The sequence below is a fragment of the Megalops cyprinoides genome, chromosome 2 (genome assembly GCF_013368585.1).
Source record: "Megalops cyprinoides isolate fMegCyp1 chromosome 2, fMegCyp1.pri, whole genome shotgun sequence".
Taxonomy (NCBI): Eukaryota; Metazoa; Chordata; class Actinopteri; order Elopiformes; family Megalopidae; genus Megalops; species Megalops cyprinoides.
In genome coordinates this window covers 41,731,168-41,751,759 of record NC_050584.1, presented here as the reverse complement: position 1 = coordinate 41,751,759, position 20,592 = coordinate 41,731,168, and the positions used below count along the sequence as shown (strand labels likewise).

The following is a 20,592-nucleotide window of genomic DNA, read 5'->3' as shown; positions in this document are numbered from 1 at the left end:
AAATACTACAGAACATACTCCATCCTGTTAAGAACAGTAATTTTAAATTGAATTCTTTCAAAGCTGCTTCTTAATATATCGTTCTTCTCTGCGCATTGGATATCACATTAAACGCATCAACATGTAAGGTGTAGTTACGTGCGAATTCAGGTCAGCGTCGTTCTAATTTTGCTTCACAGATGACGTTATACGGTTCTGTCCTAAAATACACGTCCCGACAGCCAATTCGGTCCAAGTCTCTGCTGTGTTCTCGTGGTATTCGTTGAAATCACGCGGGGGCGGATAGGGGCCTGTGCTTGTTGTTGTTGTTGTCGGCAAAATGGCGTCTGGCGGTGAGGCCCCGGAATCATGGTACCTAGCCTTGCTTGGGTTTGCAGAGCACTTCCGCACCTCTAGCCCCCCTAAAATTCGTCTTTGCGTCCACTGTCTTCAGGCAGTTTTTCAGTTCAAGCCTCCGCAAAGGGTCGAAGCCCGAACTCACCTTCAGCTCGGCTCAGTCCTTTATCATCACACCAAGAACAGCGAACTCGCCCGGAACCACTTGGAGAAAGCGGTGAGGGATAGTTGGGGAAAGACCGGGGATGTGAATCAGAGGCGGGGAAACGAAAAGGCCACGTCGGTGATGTACAAAGAAAAGGAAGAGTGCGGAAATTGGTGGAATCATACACAAACTGTTCTGTTAAACATTAAACAAGTAAAACCGACATGTCATTCACAGGCTTACTTTTCGTTTTGTCTGTTTTTCTACAAGTGTACTAGTTAGCTAGCTAATTTGCTAAGACTTGTCAGTTTCAGTAGAAACGGCTACTGCATTTTTAACATTTAATTAGTAGCTGTGTCTTTTTAACTCGCTAGATAATTACATTCAGTGCTACATGTATTTGTCGATATTTGGTTGTGAATAATTATTCCCGTACATTTTCCTTGCTCTAAGTCCTTGCTCTGTAATAAGGCAATTTTATTTAATGTTGTCCCTAGACAGCACGCAGCGTTAGCTGATGAGCCTTTTTATTTTCTGTAAAGCTTGGACCATTATTTGTATAAAATCCATCTTAATTGGTGTTTTTTTACTTAACCCGTTTTTCTGCTTCTTTTTCAGTGGTTCATATCGCAACAAGTATCCTTTTTCGCTTACCTTATGAACGTCAAAAGAAATGTCAGCAGTACTTGGTTGGACTGTTTTTTGTATGCTCTGTTTGTTCCTTATACATTTCCTCCTCCATATTGCTAAATATCTAACCGAGGGCATGTCATTGCAATTGTGTTAGCCACATTACTGGTGGTAGTAGTGTCATAGACTCAAAACAACGTGGCAGATTTGCAGTTGTACATGGTGTCCCTAATGCTAGAGATTTTGAATTTCATATGTTGAATTACTTCCTTGACAAAGTATTTTAGGTCCCACAGTTTGAAGATGTTAAATTTGAAGCGGCAAGTCTTCTTTCAGAACTGTACTGCCAACAGGTAAGTACCTTTTACTCACTACTGTGTGCTTAGCTACTTGTATGTTAAAATGTACTCTACGGCAATCATTTATTTTTGAACTTTTCCAGCTCATGTATTGGCATATTATTACTTGAAATTTTCTGAGTATTCATTGCAATAAATAATATTTATTTTATGTAGCACTACAAACAAAGGCATTGCCACTGAGTCTTTCATGGAGAACTACATAGAAACAATGAGAGAAGAGCACTAGTACATTGATAGAAAGCAAGAGAAAATAAATCACTTGCATTTTGTGTTGTTTAAATGCTTAAATTTACAGGAGCGCAAATGGAAAAATACTTATCTAGTTAACTATAAATGATTTCCTTGGTGAAGTTCTGTATTCTGTGTCTGGTTTTAGAATTTGGTGGATTCTGCAAAGCCTTTACTGCGAAAGGCAATTCAGATCTCGCAGCAAACTCCCTACTGGCACTGCCGATTGCTGTTTCAGCTTGCGGTAAGTCAAACCCTGACAGTTAACTCAACAAAATCTAGCATTTTTCACGAGGAAAAATAGCCCGAAATGCAGTTGTAAAGAAAGATGGTGTTTGCATAACCACTATTGAGTTTAAGTATGTCTAATTATTTGTCTTGTTACTTAGCTTTAAAGTCTCTTTTTTTAAACTTATGAAAGGAGGCATTGGTTAATTTTGAATTATGATAGCACAGTTTATCAAAATGTGTAAAAAAATGTGTGTGTGTGTGTATATATATATGTATATATATATACATATATATATAGATGTATATGGCACTTCATGTGTTGCTGTTTTTTTTTTTTTATTCCAGCAACTGCACACCCTTGAGAAGGATCTGGTGTCTGCCTGTGACCTTCTAGGCGTAGGAGCAGAATATGCAAGAGTCGTGGGTTCTGAATACACCAGGTACTGCAGTCACAGTTTTTTCTGTAGAGGGCAGTGCACTGCAATAAAGCTAGTATGGCGTTATTATTATGTAAACCATAACAGTGGACTTTAAAGTTGTCCTGCCGTGATATTAAATGGCTATTCTATTTGTTAGACAATGTGTTATTTTTTTACCAGATGGTTATGCTGATTGTGTTTTCTTTTGTTACAGAGCACTGTTTCTCTTGAGTAAAGGAATGGTAAGTCTACTCATCAACTTAACATGAAACTCAGAAAAGAATTCACTGTGACACACTTATTTGGTACTTACAAGCCTGTGAGTATAAGAAGGTGTTACATTTTGGAAAACAGAGGTGTTCAGACAAAACATGTCAGTATGCAGTTTGTGGATTTGTAACAAAGGAGACTAAACTTCACCTGAATTGAAATAGTGCTCCTAAAACCCCTGTGCTGCTTCATGGGGACCATGATGATAACCACGCTTTTACTTGTGGTTAGCATTATGATCTTGCAAATCTCCCTTTCTGTCTGTGCTTGTCAGTATGATATTCAGTTTCGCTCTTGATGTAGAAAGTGTGTGCACCTTAAGACTGCGAGCATCTCCTTTCACCCCAGCCGATGTGTAATGTGTTTCTGTGTGGATGTTCTTTGCCTTAGCTGCTGTTGATGGAGCGGAAACTGCAGGAGGTGCACCCCCTGCTCACACTCTGCGGCCAGATCGTGGAGAACTGGCAGGGGAACCCCATTCAAAAGGAGTCTCTGAGGGTGTTCTTCTTAGTGTTGCAGGTCACACACTATCTGGATGCTGGACAGGTAATGATCCCTTGATCAAGATTTGGATGAGGCATAGGACCCTTACAACTACTATGCATCCTTGCATTTTCCCAAGTGCGGGCCATGATTCACCTGCTAAATGAGTTTGACTGAGTAGTGGTGCCTTTGCTTCTGTGTGGGACAGGTGAAGAGTGTGAAGCCATGCTTGAAGCAGCTACAACAGTGCATTCAGACCATCTCCACACTCCATGATGATGAGATACTGCCAAGCAATCCTGCTGACCTGTTCCACTGGCTACCTAAGGAGCACATGTGTGTGCTTGTCTACCTGGTGAGCACTGCCAGCCCTTAATGATGCCCATAGCCTCTGCAGGCTACAGTCCAATGACAGGCACAGCTACAGTTTGCTCTTTCAGCTGAGTCTTTTCCCAGGCTTACACTCAGTATACCAGTTTACGTTATGACATTTAAGAGCCCCCTTTTGTGTGTTGCAGGTCACAGTCATGCACTCCATGCAAGCAGGGTATTTGGAAAAGGCACAGAAGTATACAGACAAAGCACTCATGCAATTAGAAAAACTAAAAAGTAAGTATGGTATTGGTATATCCATGGTAATCTTGGAATCTGGAAATACACAAGCTGTGCAAAAATGGTGCAAAGTGGCAGACGCTGTTTGTCCTCATGTCACTTGCCTTGTTTTCAGTGCTGGACTGCAGTCCCATTCTCTCCTCATTCCAAGTGATACTACTAGAACACATCATCATGTGTCGACTAGTCACTGGCCACAAAGCAACAGCATTACAAGAGGTTTGTAGAGAATATTCTTTTGTTAAATGTTATCTAGCTTTCATGCCAGCACTAGGGTTGTGAAGGAACATTTGCACAAGCTCCATTATTGTTGAGTAAATAGTCTGTTTTGTGTTGATTAAAACTGCAGATGAGATAGGTGTAATGCTAATTTGCTAGTTTCCATGTGAAGTGTGAGATTTTTTCTTTCCTTTTGCTTCAGATCTCCCAGGTTTGTCAGCTGTGCCAACAGTCGCCCAGGTTATTCTCCAACCATGCTGCTCAGCTTCACACTTTACTAGTGAGTAATCACAAGTTCTGAAGTGACCCTGAAGGAGTGTTTTCAGTGAAGAAAGAAAGATGTGCCCCATGTAATACCTGTACAGTCCAGATTAAACATGTGCTTTATGTAATTATATTACAATGAGGTGTTCAGTGTCATTGTCGGGAATATTCTTGAAACAAGGTTCTGGCTGTATTGTGTTTTTCAGGGTCTGTATTGTATCTCTGTGAACTGCATGGACAATGCAGAAGCCCAGTTCACCACAGCATTGCGGGTGAGTCAGACACATGACGGTTAGAAATTGTGCTGTGGAGAGTCACAGAGGGTGATTAACAGTATGTTTTCTGTGCAGCTGACCACACACCAGGAGCTGTGGACATTCATCGTGACAAACCTGGCCAGCGTTTACATCAGGGAGGGAAACAGACACCAGGAGGTCAGCTCACCCTAATTCAAATCCAAACGGCCTTGTCATAGCCACTCGAGTGGATCCAGATATTCCAATATCTATTAAAGCATCCAGATCATCTTCCATTCTCCAGTACAGCATCATAACTGACCTTAGACTGAGACAACAACCAATATAACCCGTTACAGTAACTCCATGCATTTAGCTGTGGAATTGTTAAGCGTTGATTCAGCTTCATTCAAGAAACATTTAATGCAGTATATTTTGAGGAGTTAATATTTGTAAATTTTGAATTTCATCTGATTTTCAAATGTGATTTCACATATGCATTTTTATAGCTGTACAGTCTTTTGGAGAGGATAAATCCAGATCACAATTTCCCTGTAAGGTAATGAAAAATTTATTTTCTTTGTTTTCTTGCATATCATTAACCTTAGAGGGGATATACTTACTGGTATTTGATGTTTACTAAAATGGGCGAAAAAAGTCATCTAAATGATAGCTCTTTGTACAGCCTTATAAAAACTCAAATGTGCAAGTACATACCATCTCTCTTTTTGGGACAGCAGCTTATTGCAGTTAGGGAGGGTCGCCACAGCCTATGACATACTGTTGTGAAATACCATAGTTGTCGTTCTGCTTAAAAGGCAAGGCTGTTCACACTTTTTGAAATGACTTACTGTTATTTTGAATATTTTTATATCAGGTAAATAATTTATTAATTGCAGAGTAATGTTAACTTCATCATCAAGGCACTTTGTTTGTAGAGGCTTTGCTGACTGAAATATTCCTGTATTTTGAATTTCAGCTAACTGTAATAACTCTTCTTTTGGCCAGTTTGTGTTCCAAAGAGTTTGACATCAGTGTTGACAAGACATGACAATCTGAAGCATTTGTAAACATAACATATCCACTGTACTTAATTTGTTCAGACTGCTGACTCCCAATGGAAGCAGTCACCGTGCATTTCTGTTCATGCTCTGAGTGCATGTCTCTACCGTCTTTCCCAGCTCACACTGTCTGCGGGCGGCAGCCTTCTACATTCGGGGACTCCTGTCTTTCTTCCAAGGGCGGTACAATGAGGCAAAGTGAGTTCTTTTTCCAGTGTACTTCACAGCCAGAAAGATGACACTGTATTGCAATGCAGAGAACACATACCTTTGGATAGTGGCTTTGAGTTTTTTGTTCTTCAGCATGACTAAATAAGTCGCTTCCCAGAGCCAATTTTCAAATGTAAAAACAACGTGTACAACATCCTTTGGCCTTTGGGGTGTTTGTTTTGCCATGCATGTCCCCAGAAACATACCGTGTGTTGGACATAAGCTCCACCTTAAATAAATCCACACTTGTTAGCGCAGATTCCTGGTTTACAGGAAGACAGATCGCAAGCCAGCACTAAACTCAGTGCTGTGTAAAACTAAATAAGAGTGCATACTTCTGTGATGCAGGGAGACTAATTACAAGGCCACCAAACTAATGGGTGCATTTGCAAGTTATCTGTAAACCTGTTACAGTCTCTTCCATCCCTTTGTGGACAAGGCTCGCAATAGCTTCATCATTAGTACAGTGACATGCCTCCCAGTCACCCTTCCTCCCAGTCACCTTCTACCCCTTCCTTTTTCAGGCGGTTCTTGCGAGAAACACTGAAGATGTCCAATGCTGAAGACCTGAATCGACTGACAGCCTGTTCTCTCGTTTTGCTGGGCCATATATTCTATGTGCTGGGCAACCACAGGGTAAGAACATAGGTGTTTGTCATGGGCAGGCCTGTGCTGAGGCGGTCCAGTGACTGCAGCTTTTCATTCCAGCCGAGCTCAACCACTCAGGCTATGTCAGACTAGTAAGTAACTCAGGCTAAGTAACTACTGATCATGATTTGACATCTTTGTAGAAGACCTTTGTAAAATAAATGTGTTGGAAATGTTTCTGCCACTAATAACATTAATGTAACAGTTAATTCTATGCTTTTTTCCCCATTTATGTCTGCCCCTTAAATTTACAGCAGTTCTCTCAGTTGATAAAGTTTTATTGGTTGTTTAATAGTCCAAGGCCTTTGACAATGAATTCAAATACTGATTAAAATTAATCAATTGCTTTGAATGTATCATGTACTGCTAATTTGTTTGAGGTACATGTGATAAAAAAATAATTCAAACTTTTGCTTTGTAATGACTGCATTCACACCATCCACTTAACATGTTTTTTTACAAGGTCTTTGGGCAGAATACTGTAAACACGTGTGAAATCCGCATCAGTATTCAAGTATTCAACAGCTCACTCAAACCTGATTAATTGAGGTCAGCTGGAATTAGAGAAAGCATATGCAGTAGCTTCCCAGCTCTAGTTTTGGGAGATTCTACTCTGTTAAGTCCTTTACAAATTTCCATGACCCATGGAGCCTTTATTATTTATGTTGTTATTGCTGTTGTGTTCAGTCTAAACAGGCGATTGTACAGTTCTTGAGTTAAATTCCTATTGTGTGCGCATTTACATTACACTCACTGAATTCCTTTTACACCATTGCAGCCACCAAGGAATGTTTCTTATATATCAAAACAAACACTAAACTTGCAATAAGATGTCATCTCAATTTACATAAGACTGTTACAATACCTAAGGTGGGCTGTGAGTTGGCAACATCTTAAAATAGTAACTCTCTGCTCCAACCTCAGAATTGTCTTGTTTATCATGGAAAAAGAAACACAAAGTTACCCATATTGTCTGCCTCCAGTTCTCAAGTTGTTCTTTTTTCTCTAGGAGAGCAACAACATGGTGGTCCCAGCCATGCAGCTTGCCAGCAAGATCCCTGACATGTCTGTCCAGCTGTGGTCTTCAGCTCTGTTGAAGGGTAAATCTGAAGGGCACCTCTCCTGAATGACAGCATCACCATTTCATTATTCTGAATATGAGGATAATACATATACTTTGAGTCAAGATTTTCCTTTGAGTCCATTGAAAGCGCATAGAATGAGCTATACACTGAACATTCGGGTTGCTTCGACTAATATTTAAATTAAGGAACTGATGACAATGGATGTCTTAAAGCACTGCTAGAGTTATGGAGCCCATTGCATTTGAAAAGGGGAACTTAACAGTTTAATTTTAGTGTCTACCTGTCAGACTATTAGAATAGATTTACATGCTTCCAAGAGTAAACTGTAGCTCTCTGCGCTGGCAGTACAATGGGTAGAGTTGAATATTCTGTTGATCAATCCTACTGATAATCCAAATACATTAACATGATTGTGTTTTGCTGTTGTAGACTTGAACAAGGCCTGTGGGAACACGATTGATGCACATGAGGCGGCTCAAATGCACCAAAACTTCTCCCAGCAGCTTCTGCAGGACCACATTGCTGCCTGCAGCCTCCCAGAGCACAACCTCATTAGTGTAAGCAGCAGTGTCTGAAAGATGTCATGTGAAACAAAATATGCTTTTGTCTGTTGCTTGCGTAGGCTTGTCATTTCCTTTTCTAGCAGCACCTATGACAGTTATGGCTAGATTCAGTGTATTATTTCTGTGATCTTATAGCCAATTAATGTTCACATGGCCTAATTGATAAACTTTCGATACAACACCTAAGTATGTACATATAAATGTAAGATGGAAGTAGCTGATATTTTGCTTTTCCTGTCTTGTGGCAGTGGACTGATGGCCCTCCCCCGGTGCAGTTTCAAGCCCAGAATGGCCCTACCACCAGCCTGGCCAGCCTGCTATGAGTCCAGCTGGGACAACATACAAAAGAACTCTGCTGGCTCTTGCCTGAATTTTATCTACAATTGTTTCAATATTAACTTATGGTTCTTTCCATGGTATGAATATAATGGAGAATGGAGAGGGGTCAAGGAAGGGAAGGGGAATTTCTCATTACAGATTTTATCTGGGATACTGAGCATCTTTCAGCTGGGATACAGAGAGAGACTGGGGCAAAGGTGGAGGAGAGGCACGTCACAGACAAGGCGATGGTGGAGATGGAGAGCTTGACTCCCCCCTACCTCAAGATGACAGCCACTGACACTGCATGATATGGACCAGACTTGCACATGGGGAGGTGGCAATAGCATCAAGGCCAGACCAAACACTTCCAGGCATATGAAGACAATATTATCAATGAAAGGCTCTCAAACATGGGAAAACAAGGCTTGCCAAGGGTGAGTTTTCCAGCATTACCTCAGGTTCCCAAAACTGATTTGGAAGTGTTTGCAAAAGGAGGCCCACAAATGGAAACTAAATGGGAACTGGGGACAGCATCTACTTGCTGTCAAAACACAAGTTGAACCTCTTGGCACTGTTCTCTGGCTTTCAGGGGTCGTGAGGATGAATACCACTCAAACCGACAAAGGACTTTCACACAGTAATATGCCTATTGTTTTTACTTACTTATATGCAGCTACAATTGTGGTGGATATTTGAACCTGACCATGCTAATTTAGGGGGTGGTTTTACAAATATTAGCAAAAAATAATTTATTTACTTTTTTAACTATGGAAAATAAACTATTTTTAGTTTGGTTTACTTAGTGTGACTGCAAATATTTTTTGCAGATGCATGGAAAAGATATTAATTTAAAGCTTTCCTTTTCTGAGCTCACAATATTGTAAACATATTACTGGTTGATTTCTGGCTGTTTTAGCACAACTTGTTCTAGGTTGATTAAAAAAATTGGCTTGGCTGTCACTGTTTGGATTGAATTTATAAGGGATCTTAGAAGTCCTGCTCATGTATAAAACCATAGATAAAACATTAAAGTTCAGGTAAATGTTAATGTTAAAGTGGTCATATTTTATTTTTAAAAAGTTTGATGTGCTGCACAGATGCGTGTAACAAGTGAACGTTCAATAAGTGCGGTCCCTTAACCTGCCAGCAGATGTCCCTGTTCAGCAGAATTTGAGAAATTGCTTGTAATCGTCGTTTTTTTATATAATGTTCAAAGTAACGTTTTTTTAACTGTTGCTATGAATTTCGGTATGTAATAAACTTTTCAAGAATATAACTATCTCCTTTTCTCTCATACTTATGTCTGAAAGATTGTATTTTTTGTATTGCGTGTCAATGCAGGTTCCTGTTAGCTGTACAGATGTTGAAGTTAAAACAGCTTTTTCCTGGAGATTTACACATTTTTCTCAATTCTTCATCTTAAATTTTAAATTTTGTAAAGTTTTAATATTTGTATACCACAGTTAACATTATTTTAATCATTTTGTTTGCATACTGAATGTTTAGTTTGTGTAAATACTGCAAGTTCAGCATTGTGTACCATCTTGGTTTTTGTCATCACTTAGCTTTTGCTGTATAGTAACGTTTGATATGATAAATAATCTTTAAACAAATGTTGGGTGTGAAATGTATTTTTAACTCTCCCTCTGTAAGCAACAGCATTAGAGTCACATTGATGCTTATATTTGTCTATTCTAAAATGGGCATACAAAACCTTGGGTTATCCACGTTGATATAACTGTTTTTGAATGCTGGTATTTTCCAAATATGCTAATTTTCAAATAAAACTGAAAAACATTTGTACTGTGCCTGCAGTTTAAGTGTGCTAGAGATTTGAATGTCTGAGTAAGCCAATTTGTGACTTCCCAGTCATATAGATAAGGGGCATTAAGTATAATAAACTGTATGACAGACTTTCCGGATCACAGCACCTTAATTACTGTAATAATTATGAAACAACCTAACAGGCAACACTTTAGAGCACAGGTTAGTTTGGTAGGTTGAACGGTGACTACTAAGTCAGAGGAAGAAGTGCTTTGGAATGTTTATTTCAGTCGAGTCAACCAAGATAAATCATGTACAGTCTTGGACGCTGTCCAAATTTAATTCACTGCCGCAGCAACGAAGGGTGTAATTTACTCCACTTTTCCCGATATCGTCTCTTTCTTGCGCCCTCCCTAGTAGAAAGAAAGTCGCAATGTCATCGCAATCCGGGCCACTCATTTTATAAAGATTTGGGTAGCTCATTAATTAATTACCTTCATTACTGGTTACCTTGATGTTCCAGGCCAGTTGTCGGTCTCTCAATTATTGTTGTGTCAAATTATTGTTGTGTCCAGACAGTATCTGGATCACACAAATGGGCCCAGACAACTTTAACGTCTGTGGTTGTTTTACTTAATCGGGAACTACATTAACTGGTGTACAATACTGAACTGTCATTTTAATATAGTGACGTTATCGTCTCTTACTTCGGCGTGATTGGCTATAAATTTCCACTCATTCACTCATTCTTTGGTTCTTAGCGGTGTCGGTCTTCTGTCGGTACCCGGAAACTCATGCATGAATAAAATCTGCCTAGCAACCGGAATGCCGGGATTATTTAAAACACCGCTCTCAGTCTCTCAAATATTTTTTTTCAGTTGTATAGTTGAGTTTCAGTGAAGACATCCTTGCTTGAAAACGTGACAGAATTTAATATACTAGACATTCTTGACCATTTCAAGACTCTTAAATGAATCTACGGGATACCCGAAACTCTGAGTGAGCTCCTGACCCCAGGCAGTCCATTGCAATTGGCACAACCACGACACATCCGTAGCTACGCCGAAAAAGAACAAAACATCGCCAAGTCAGAATACATCGGCTTTTACGCTGTCAGTACAGAAAACATTATAAACTCACGGAAGGTACGGACTTTTACAGTGTATAGAATTAGTTAGCTAACATCGTAAAAGTTATCTTGTCTAGTTGTTAGAGAATGTTAGCAAGGTAGTTACCTTTTATGTACCTCTAGCTGAAATGCTGTTTTTCAGAGGTGCTTGACTAGCAGGTTAACTTAGCTTGGTTTAGCAACTGTTGAAGCAAAGTAGTGATACTATCTAGCTAGACAAGATAACTTGTCAGGGAGTTATTTGCATACCCAAATAACAAATGTTAGCTATATGCCGAGCTAGCTTGCTATGAGTTGGCTAGTTAGCTATGTGATTATCTTTTGGTCGCTAGTTTGATAGTAGAAAGGATAGACGGACGGCCTAATAGCTGGGTGGCTGGCTAGCTAACCATATGGCATGCGTGTGACCTTCTTGTGTCCCCGATCTCGCATACTGTATCAATAAGTTATAAGTGCTATCGTTATAAATACGATCGAGTTTGCATGACTTCAGCGTATTAAACTCACGGAATCATATGTGTCAAATGGCAGTTGAGCTCGCGTCAGTGAAACATCCATGAATTAGACAGATATGAACGTTATGCAGCCCAATGTTGCCGTAGTTGTCCGTATTTTCCAGTCTATCACGAGACCGTCGATTACTGAATTACTTAAGCAAAGTTGATATTAGTCCCTATGCATAACAAAATTGTCACTGAATAACAAATGATGCATCCTTCCACATCACAACAGTGACAAATATTATCAAGCCTTTCTAGTACTATACGGCGTAAACCATCTAAACCTCTTAGGTAGGATTCTTAATATTAATTGGCCTGCATGACTATCTACAGTTAGTGGCCACGGGTCGCCATTGCAACAAATTTACTTTTTCATTCCGTTGTTTGGCTTCATCTTTCTGTGTTGTTTCATTTAATATCAAAGAAAACCATCAGCCAAAGTTATGCTTTGCCTTGAATGCTACTGAGTCAGGCTCACAGTGATTTTTTGTCAGGACATTGGAAGATTTGGTATCCAGTGATGCCATGGTCTGCTGTCGGTAACAGAGTATGACGTTCATGCATGGTGTATAGGACTGTGAGGTGCGTATTGTGCAAGAATCTGCTAACAGTCCAGAACTTGGTGGGGGTAAATCAATGCTGGGGTTGGGTGACTCTGTAGAGCTATTGTATCCCAGAGCTCAGTTAAAAGGGGTTTTAAAGTGCTACTTAAAGCCTACTTTAAGTGTTATTGGGCAGTAGTAGCAGGTATGTTTATATATTTATTTTTAACTTGAGTGTCAATTGTAACTTGTATGAGTGGATAAGATAGTTAAAGTTATAGGTAAAGAAAGTAGTTTATGATTATATATTGTCATTTTATGTGCAGTGTTCCCCAACACACCATCCCTGACACATGTTTCTAAATCATTTTTTGAAGGTTGTCAGAGGAGAAGCAAGTGACCACGTTTATTCAGCCTGACCCTTTACCTGTAAAGAAAGGCGGTTCCTTCATTGTGAGTCTCACAATACATTTTTAAGGAACCAGAAGATGTAGGCAAACACTTTATTTGTTATTTGGCTCTTTGTTGTACATGTAAGCATTGCAGATGGCCACAGTCTGTTGTTGGCATCTCTTGATGACAGAGTGAATTGTGTTTCATAGTGGGCCCCAGCTGGATTTAACTACAACTCCACAGAGAGTTCAGAGAAGATAATTCTCGTTTTCCTCTGTAGTACAGAATATCTTTAGGCCTATATCTTTGTTTTTGAATGAGTTCCATTTAAAGTACACAGTTTGCCATGCTTACAAGTCTTGTAATCAGGGCTTGCAACTCAAAAGTTGCTGGTGTGATTCTCAAGTAGACCACTGCTGTTGTAGCCTTGGACAAGGTGCTTCATGGAAATATATCCCACTGTATAAATGGATAACATGAAAATGTGATATAAGTCACTCTGGATAAGAAAGTCTGACTTGCATTGCCATTCATTGATTTAGCAGATACACTGTTTAGTAGGTTAGCTATAAAATCTGTGTTGTGATATGTATAAGCCTTCTTGATGCATTATTGTGTTTCATTTTAAGATTTTACAGATAAGATAAGAAATTACAGATAAATTTGAATCCAACTCACATTATTAACATATTATTAACTATTAATACATTATTATGGTCCTGTGAATGTGGACAGACAGACAGATATCCTGAGCAAAATGCAGTATGTAACTTGCCACTAATTAAATCTTGCTTGTGACCTAGCAACTTGTTAGAGCAGGAGCACATTAATAAATGTAGAGATGAGAAAGTGTGGAGACCTTTATGTAGCTTGCAGTGTTTAATTTGTTTTAATTGATTGTATTTTCTGGTTTCACTCATCAGATTTCATGTTTCCTAACACAGCTGGTAGTGACAGGTAGCTAGCTTGCAAATGTGAGACAAACAACTGTAAAATGTATGTTATGAGGCTGAAAAACATAACTAGATAGGCCAAAAAAAGGCTATGTAAATCAAGTTAAGCAAAGTTGATAGCTAGCTCTAGATGATTGACTGGTGCATGATGAATGTGAATCTGCAAATCACGTATTGTAAACTGATGTTAAATTTTACTTCATATATTTGTTTTTTTATTGATTTGGAAAGTATGTTTGTCAGCTAGCTACTCTCAGATTGGTGTTTCTCAAAGAATTGTGGACCTGTCAGCTGGCATCTTTAAGATCAAGGCCAGCAAGCAATTCTGAAGACGGGTGGAAAGACTTCAGTTACCTACAGTATTAGCAATGATGTTTTTTTTTTTTCTACGCAAAGGTGGTATCCTCAAGAGTGACAAGAGGATGGCTTCCTTCTTTGCAATAAAGAGCAGTGTGAAACAGAAGGGAAAGGCAGAATCTCGGTTAGATTGTTGTGCATTTGTGGTTGCCACCTTGTACTAGATCAAGTGTGAAAGTGGCTGAAGTCAACTGAAACAGTAACTTTATCTGCATCTAGCTGGCACACTAATAGGGTTCAGGTATAGCTGAGAGAGGTCAGAAGAAACATGGTTTAAAAGATTAAAAGCCATTTTCAAAGTTGTGCTTCACACTTTTATAGATCCCTGTGAGGATGATCCCATTGTATTGGGTGCTACATGAAATTCAGAATGACTCATTTGTTGAAAAAGAATGTAGATGGGCATTCACATTTAACTGTACACAGAAAACATGCTGAAAATTCCTGCATATTTTGTTTTAATTTGTCTTTTAATAATCCTCTATGGATCATTGCTGCATGGACTGTATGAAATTAAAGGTGAACACTTTCTTGTGCCCTTATTTTTATTTTCAGCATTAAGTAAAAACTGGGTACTGATCCAGATTGTGTTGGAGTCATGTTTGATAGTGAATTACAGCAGGGATGACTGCCAACACGGAGGTTAGTCTTGCAGGCATGATCACATGACTGTCTGTATTTCCAGCCTGCTGTGCAGTAGCTGTGACATTCCTCTGATAAGACATACAATCTTGAGAGTTAGCAGTAAGGGTTATTGAAAAGCAAAATGCAAATATGTTCGATAAATCTAAATATATAAGCCAAGCAGGGATTTGTGAAGAGGGGTCGGGTGAGGATAGGTACCCAAAGGCAGCTGAGTACTGTTGTGCTAGATAGTGATGCTTATTAGGTAAGAGGTGTCAGCACTGAAGCAGTGGTGAAAGGAGACACTTCCTGCCAAATAGTGAGCCCAGCTGATTGTGACAGGGAGGGGTACTTCCTGCATTGTTACTGTACTTAAATGGGGATTAAGTTGAGGTTGTTACATTATTTGTGCTGGCAATTGTCTCATGTAGATATGACAGAGAGTGTGTCTATTATAATATCCTGGCAAACCAGGGGTTAAAATTAGGATCTTTCTCAATTTATGGGGGAAACACATTGAGCTCTAGATTATTATTGTTATTATTATTGTTGTTGTTGTTTTAGTTTTTTCCTTTTTTATTTAACTGACTGGGTTGTCTGAAACTTGCAAGCTTTGTGATTTTACCTGCTTGATTCACCGACATCTCAGACTTTTCATTCAAACTTATTAACCTACTTGTACCTAGAAAGATGTTTTTTTTTTGTAAATCTGTGATCTCTGGGGTGATAAGGAATATGACAGTGGTACTTACTTTCGATGAGGCGTTGAAGCCCTTGCCCTGCCCTGGCCTGTAAAGTAAAGGGTTAAACATGCCACAGTAAACCTGATCCCTGTTCTACCCAGGGGCCACCCGCTTTCTGGTGGGTTTCACTGGGCTTTTGGTCGGCCTTTGTCTTTCAGGTAAGATGAGGGGAGTGTGGCTTCTGAATAGGCTGGTGAAGGTAGATAGTCTCAGTGTCTGAACTGATGCAAATCATATTGTTTGTAAACTCTGATCCCTTGCTTATCTTGGAAAATATTAGAAGCAATGGATTTTATGTTGTGTTCCCTTAGCAGATGCTCTTATTCAGAATTTACTATTTTTACAGTTATTCATTTGTACAGCTGGATATTTGCTGAGGCAGTTTAGGTTAACTGTGTTGTCCAAGGGTACAAACACAGTTGGCCACCTGGGAATTGAACCGAAAACCTTGGATTTCAAGTTGTGGGCTTTACTACTACACAGCCCTGCTGCAGTCTTATTAGTTTAAGATTGTGCAGTGGCCAATTCTGTGCTCATGCCAATGGAATGGACATTAGCCTGTAGCATCTTCTTTTATTAAATGAAAAGAAGGCGGCTTCTGACTCATTTGGGAGTGAAATTAATTCCTTTCTGTGCACTCTACGATATGTGAAGCATTTTTATTTTACACATGAAAAGGCAGTGTTCGTATCCTCAGTGGTCTTGTGTATCAGCAAGAAAGGAGTCATCCCTTGCCTGTTGGAGCCCATTTAATACAATCAGGGAAAGGTTGCCCTCAGGTTTGATTTTAGAGCTAATTAGATTAGGTTGACCCCAGGTTAATTGTTGCACTGCCCCCTGTCTGTTTTTGGGCTGATAAAAGGGACATGTGTGTTGTGGGCACCTTCTTCAAAGTAATTTACTGCTGTTCAGTGCTGCATTATGTATCACTTCTACCTCCTATATTTCACTGTCAAAAGAGCTGTACTTCAGCCTCATGAGCTGAATAAGAGTAATTTGTTTTCTACCTAACCAGGTAGATTTAGGGGTTTTGAGGAAGTAATGTGTATATTCCTGTAGGTTTGTCTTCACAGTTAATAGACATTTCAAATTAAGTTCATTAAACACTGTTACCTTTTAATATCGGAATTTTCAGTGCATAGATCAATTCGTTACTATGTTTAAGTACGCAACTAGTATCAGGTTGTATATTTTATAATTTCTGTCTAGTAACTGTTTCTGTGTCATCATATCCATTCAGCAAGGACAATGTGAAAGTGATGTTGCTTTGTCCGTTGTCGCTACTGAAGAATGATGAGGTCAGGGCGGGTTGAGTGACAGTTGTTTCTCTGACCCTCCCCCTCTCTTTGGCCGGACTGTGGGTCTGAATTGGGGGCCTAGCAGCAACCAATGTGAATTGTCGGGATGAAAAGAGATGCTGCAACGTGTGGGTTTTTCGCTTCTTGGCGATGGTCAGTAGCTAGCTAGTTGTGTGTACTCGCTCCCCCCTGGTTTGCCAATGTGCGCATGCCCGATGGTGTGACGCCGCAGCTCCATGTGTGAGAAGCGCATTATTTGGCAACCGGAGGAGCAACGGGGAGGGCTAGTAAAAGGGTATCCCCAGGATTTGTACGCCGAATTACGGGGTAAATAGTTACCCTAACCGCCAGGAAGACGCCAAGAAATACGGTGCCGCGCCACCTCTACTCCGTAAGTTAAGATGTGCCTAAAGTTTTAGGAGTAAAACCTATATAAGTCCGAATGAGCTAAATTAAACCGAGGGGAAGTTTTTTCCTCCTTGCTAGCCACTCGCTAGCTATCTGTGGTGAGTGTAAGGTAATGGTTTGTGTAGCTCGCTTGCAGGCTTGCTAATTAGCTAGATAATACACCTCTCCCGAATGCCGAAAACAAACGGCCGGAAAAGTCGGCACAATCCATTTAAACTTGGGCTGGTGGATGCTTTTAAAGTCACTGAACGTAACTCGTTTGGTGGCTTCACAGCCGGATGCATTTTAGGACTCTTTAAACTATTTTGATGTTTTATGAACGCATTTCTTAATTGCGGGTGACTAAATGGTAAACCCCAGTGTGTGTGTATAGATAGCGAGCTAACGTTAGCAGTGTGAGTGTCCGTGGGAGTTAGCTAGCTGGCTAGGCGAGGACTCGGCAAGAGCTTGTTCGTTGTCCGTTTTAGGTCAACCCAGGTAGCTAGTCAAGAACCTCAAAGAGTGCACCGAATTCGCCATATGTAACTGTTTGTCAAGTATTATGAGTACTGGTTTATGTGAAAGTTATCCAGCTAGTTAGAAATTTCCGCTGATTTGTTTTCAGCGCAAGGTAGGTAGTTAGCTAGCTAGCTACCGACGTCCAACGAACGACCATCAGTCTCATTAGTCAGGCTGCCAGGTTGTTGTTTCAAAATAGAAAAGTTGTTTTTTTTTTAGTCTTGATAAATTAAAATATTTAGTTGGCTTGCTTGGTACATATGTAAAATTCTTAAAGGAGTCAGACATCGATGGCCACTTTGCCGGTATCCTGACTATTGTTTGTCTTGGAGATTGTTTTTATTTTGAAGAAGGGGGGTTGTGTGGTCGTTGGAATTTGGTAGCTGGAAAAGGGGGTTCGATGGTGGCGTAATGGTGGACGATATTTGAGTGCCTTGGTTTGAGCCCCCAGTCGTGGCACTTAACCCGACTGGCAGCCAGTATATGTCTGTGTCAGAATAAAAGTCCCCATACTCTTCCTACTTGCTTGGCTCCGAATTCGGCAGGCAGGCGCTCTCTTCCTCCTCATCTTAAAGGTGTACACACATTTGCGGAGACGTCATGGCACGCCACTCTCTAGATCTGTTAAATGGGTGAATTTCCAGTTTAAATGTGCCAGCATAAAGGGTACTGAGAAGTATTGTAATCTGTTCAGATGCTTGTTGACTCTCTAAATTATGTCAGCGCCCTTGGCCATCTTACTGATATTTTGTTTGTCTTAAATTAAATGAAGCTTCTTCGTCTGTCTAAACTGTTTATGCATTGCATTGCGTGGCCCAATGCACGTTTATTCATTTTTAACTGAGCTTTTGCATCAAGTGAAATTTGATAATGTGCTTGGTTGGCAGTGTAAAAATGTTTTACAAGTGTGAATACACATTTGGATATGATGTCAAGTGTACCTCTCCCTAGTGTAAAGAGTGCTCTTGAGTTTTGTTGCTTGACTTAAGGTAGCCTCACCATTAAAAGTAGAGAGCAGGTGTTTTGAGAACTGCTGAGGTGCACTCATAAAGAATGTCAGTCAGTCAGTGTTGATAATTTGCTCAAAACATTCCAAAACACGCTGTAATGGTTGTAGGTGTTAGTCAAACTCAAGACTCAGGCTATAAACAGTAATTCAAACACCTGTTGGCTTGATCAGACTTTTAAAACTTTTTCCTCAGCTTTTATGTCTTAACATCTAAATGAATCTTTGTGTTATATTACAAAGTAACATATGACTAGTGAACTGGTGTGTGACTGCCTGTGTGACTTGCTTTCTCCTTAAACGTTCATCTTCTGAATTAATGTTGAAGTTTCCTAGTTAAATTTCTCTCTTGATATCAGACCTTTAGTGGTCAAGTGTGGGATCCACATGCAGCTCTGCTGTTTGTAGGAGGTATAGGTGGGTGCTTTCTCTTTTGTGTGCAATGGCTGTCTGAAAAGCAGAAGTTTCCTGGGCTTATTGACTCGATCATCTGCTGGAATCCTTTCTGGATCTCCAGTTTCTTTGGTACAGGCTAGGGAGCCACAACTACAAAGCAAGTATGATTTCTTGAGCTTATGGTTTCAGTTTGTCCCATAAGATACCTCATAGGAACATCATGTTAGATTTGGGGTAACGTTTTTACACAGATTTACAGTGGCATTTAGAGAAGACTCTCTGTTGTAGGTGAAACAAGATGAAAGTAAATGAAATGCTATGAGACTAAGTGTGGGCACATGACTGGCGAGAAGGAGAAGGGGTGGTCAGTCTACAGCAGGAACTGTGGTAAGCAAATATTTTTATATTAGTTCCTCGGAAGCAAATTATTATTTGTTTTTGGCTGTCGGCAGCCCTTATCGGAAACTTGGCTCATAGTCCCTGACACATGGAATTGTGACAAAATCTGTTGAATTTTGGATTTAATAATTGTCTCAAAAACATACAAGTTGGCAGTTGGGGCTAACATGGTGATGTATGGTCCAGGTGCTTCGTCTGTTAGAGGAGGGGGGGATCTGGAGAGTTTGTGTGCAAGCTTCCTTTTTTTTGGGATAAGGAAGTTGATAGACTTACAACGTAGGATAATTTCTGGCATCGGAGGAATGAAAGGGTGCACCCCCATCTTTATGTTGAAGTAATTTGTTTAGCAGATGCCTGTATCATGAGTTAATTACAGTGCTCAGAATTATGCATGTGACACATTCTTTAATCTCTCTTATTATGGAGCTAGTTCAAGGGTATGATGGCAGTGCCAAGGCAGGATTTAAATACACACCCCTCAACACCCACTACTCTACACCTCTGCAGTCAGTTTGAGTTATTTGCAGTTATGTGGATTGTTTAAATTATCTTGCTGAAGGGTACACTTGGTTCCTTTGCATTTGAACTTATAACCTTTACTTAGGAAGTCCAGAGCTTTAACCACACTAGGATTGTTAGATGTATGGTTTAAGCACTCTTCTGTACTTCTGATCTGAAGAGCACAATAAATCAAACCAAGAGGTGAAAAACAGAAGAACTGTGTAGTGCTGAACTAATGGAATAAGAATCTACAGTTCACGTTATTTCCAGAGCCTTTAGTGTCCGCATCCAGTCTGTTATTGAAAAACACATTTTCCCTCGGTTTTGTCACCCAGTGAGCATCTGTGCATGTGTTTCAGCAGGTCAGAAAATGCTGGAAAAGCTCACCACATAAATAAAATCTTACCTGTACAACGTGAAGTCCAGTGAATCGCTCAATTTGAGGTGTGTCTTTCTGGATATAGGGTAGTTGTATTTACACTGTAACCAGAGGAAGGAAATTAGTAAAATCTATGGAGAAAATTCTACTTTCTAGTCTTAACATATGCTGTTCTGGAATGGACAACCAATTGTTCCTGTGAATAATGGCATGGAGTTTCTTTGTGGCATGAAATGTCACATGGCTGCTTGCTAAGCCACCACAGTAATATCCTCTGATGCCCAGTTGCATGTCTGTGAAGAGCCTGTCAAAACTGAGAGGTGCACCTAGCATCATTCCACAGGTGAGGAAGGCTGTTTTTGGAAACATGCTTTCTTGG

At 40.0% G+C, this 20,592-nt stretch overlaps 2 protein-coding genes and 1 long non-coding RNA gene across 5 annotated transcripts in view; all 3 read left to right on the top strand.

Annotated features, from left to right (window-relative positions):
* Positions 1-294: 294 nt before the first annotated feature.
* On the top strand, positions 295-9,034 carry LOC118772772 (MAU2 chromatid cohesion factor homolog). Its single transcript, XM_036521371.1, has 19 exons — positions 295-553; positions 1,100-1,117; positions 1,399-1,464; positions 1,850-1,945; positions 2,278-2,372; positions 2,566-2,593; positions 3,012-3,167; positions 3,313-3,459; positions 3,623-3,713; positions 3,832-3,935; positions 4,138-4,215; positions 4,406-4,471; positions 4,550-4,633; positions 4,945-4,994; positions 5,617-5,694; positions 6,231-6,342; positions 7,364-7,454; positions 7,869-7,996; positions 8,251-9,034. Exons 1-19 carry the CDS (start codon positions 320-322, stop codon positions 8,323-8,325), a joined length of 1,797 nt encoding a protein of 598 aa, XP_036377264.1. The 5' UTR covers positions 295-319; the 3' UTR covers positions 8,326-9,034.
* Positions 9,035-10,922: 1,888 nt separating this feature from the next.
* On the top strand, positions 10,923-12,696 carry LOC118768874. Its single transcript, XR_005004462.1, has 3 exons — positions 10,923-11,232; positions 12,211-12,298; positions 12,636-12,696. It is a non-coding gene; the product is annotated as an uncharacterized LOC118768874 (long non-coding RNA).
* Positions 12,697-16,886: 4,190 nt separating this feature from the next.
* Positions 16,887-20,592, top strand: part of gatad2ab (GATA zinc finger domain containing 2Ab) — a 35,880-nt gene continuing 32,174 nt past the window's right edge. For all 3 annotated transcript variants that reach the window (XM_036521915.1, XM_036521917.1, XM_036521914.1), the window contains exon 1: positions 16,887-17,017. The gene's annotated coding sequence lies outside the window, so the exon portion shown is untranslated. The remainder of the gene's footprint in view (positions 17,018-20,592) is intronic.

What these genes read in the sequence shown, in the direction of transcription:
- LOC118772772 (XM_036521371.1), top strand. Translation starts at nt 320, where the DNA reads ATGGCGTCTGGCGGTGAGGCCCCGGAATCATGGTACCTAGCCTTGCTT. An exon ending in AGTTCACCACAGCATTGCGG is followed by an intron (nt 4,472 to 4,549) that starts GTGAGTCAGACA and finishes TTTTCTGTGCAG; the next exon opens with CTGACCACACACCAGGAGCT. An exon ending in GATCACAATTTCCCTGTAAG is followed by an intron (nt 4,995 to 5,616) that starts GTAATGAAAAAT and finishes CGTCTTTCCCAG; the next exon opens with CTCACACTGTCTGCGGGCGG.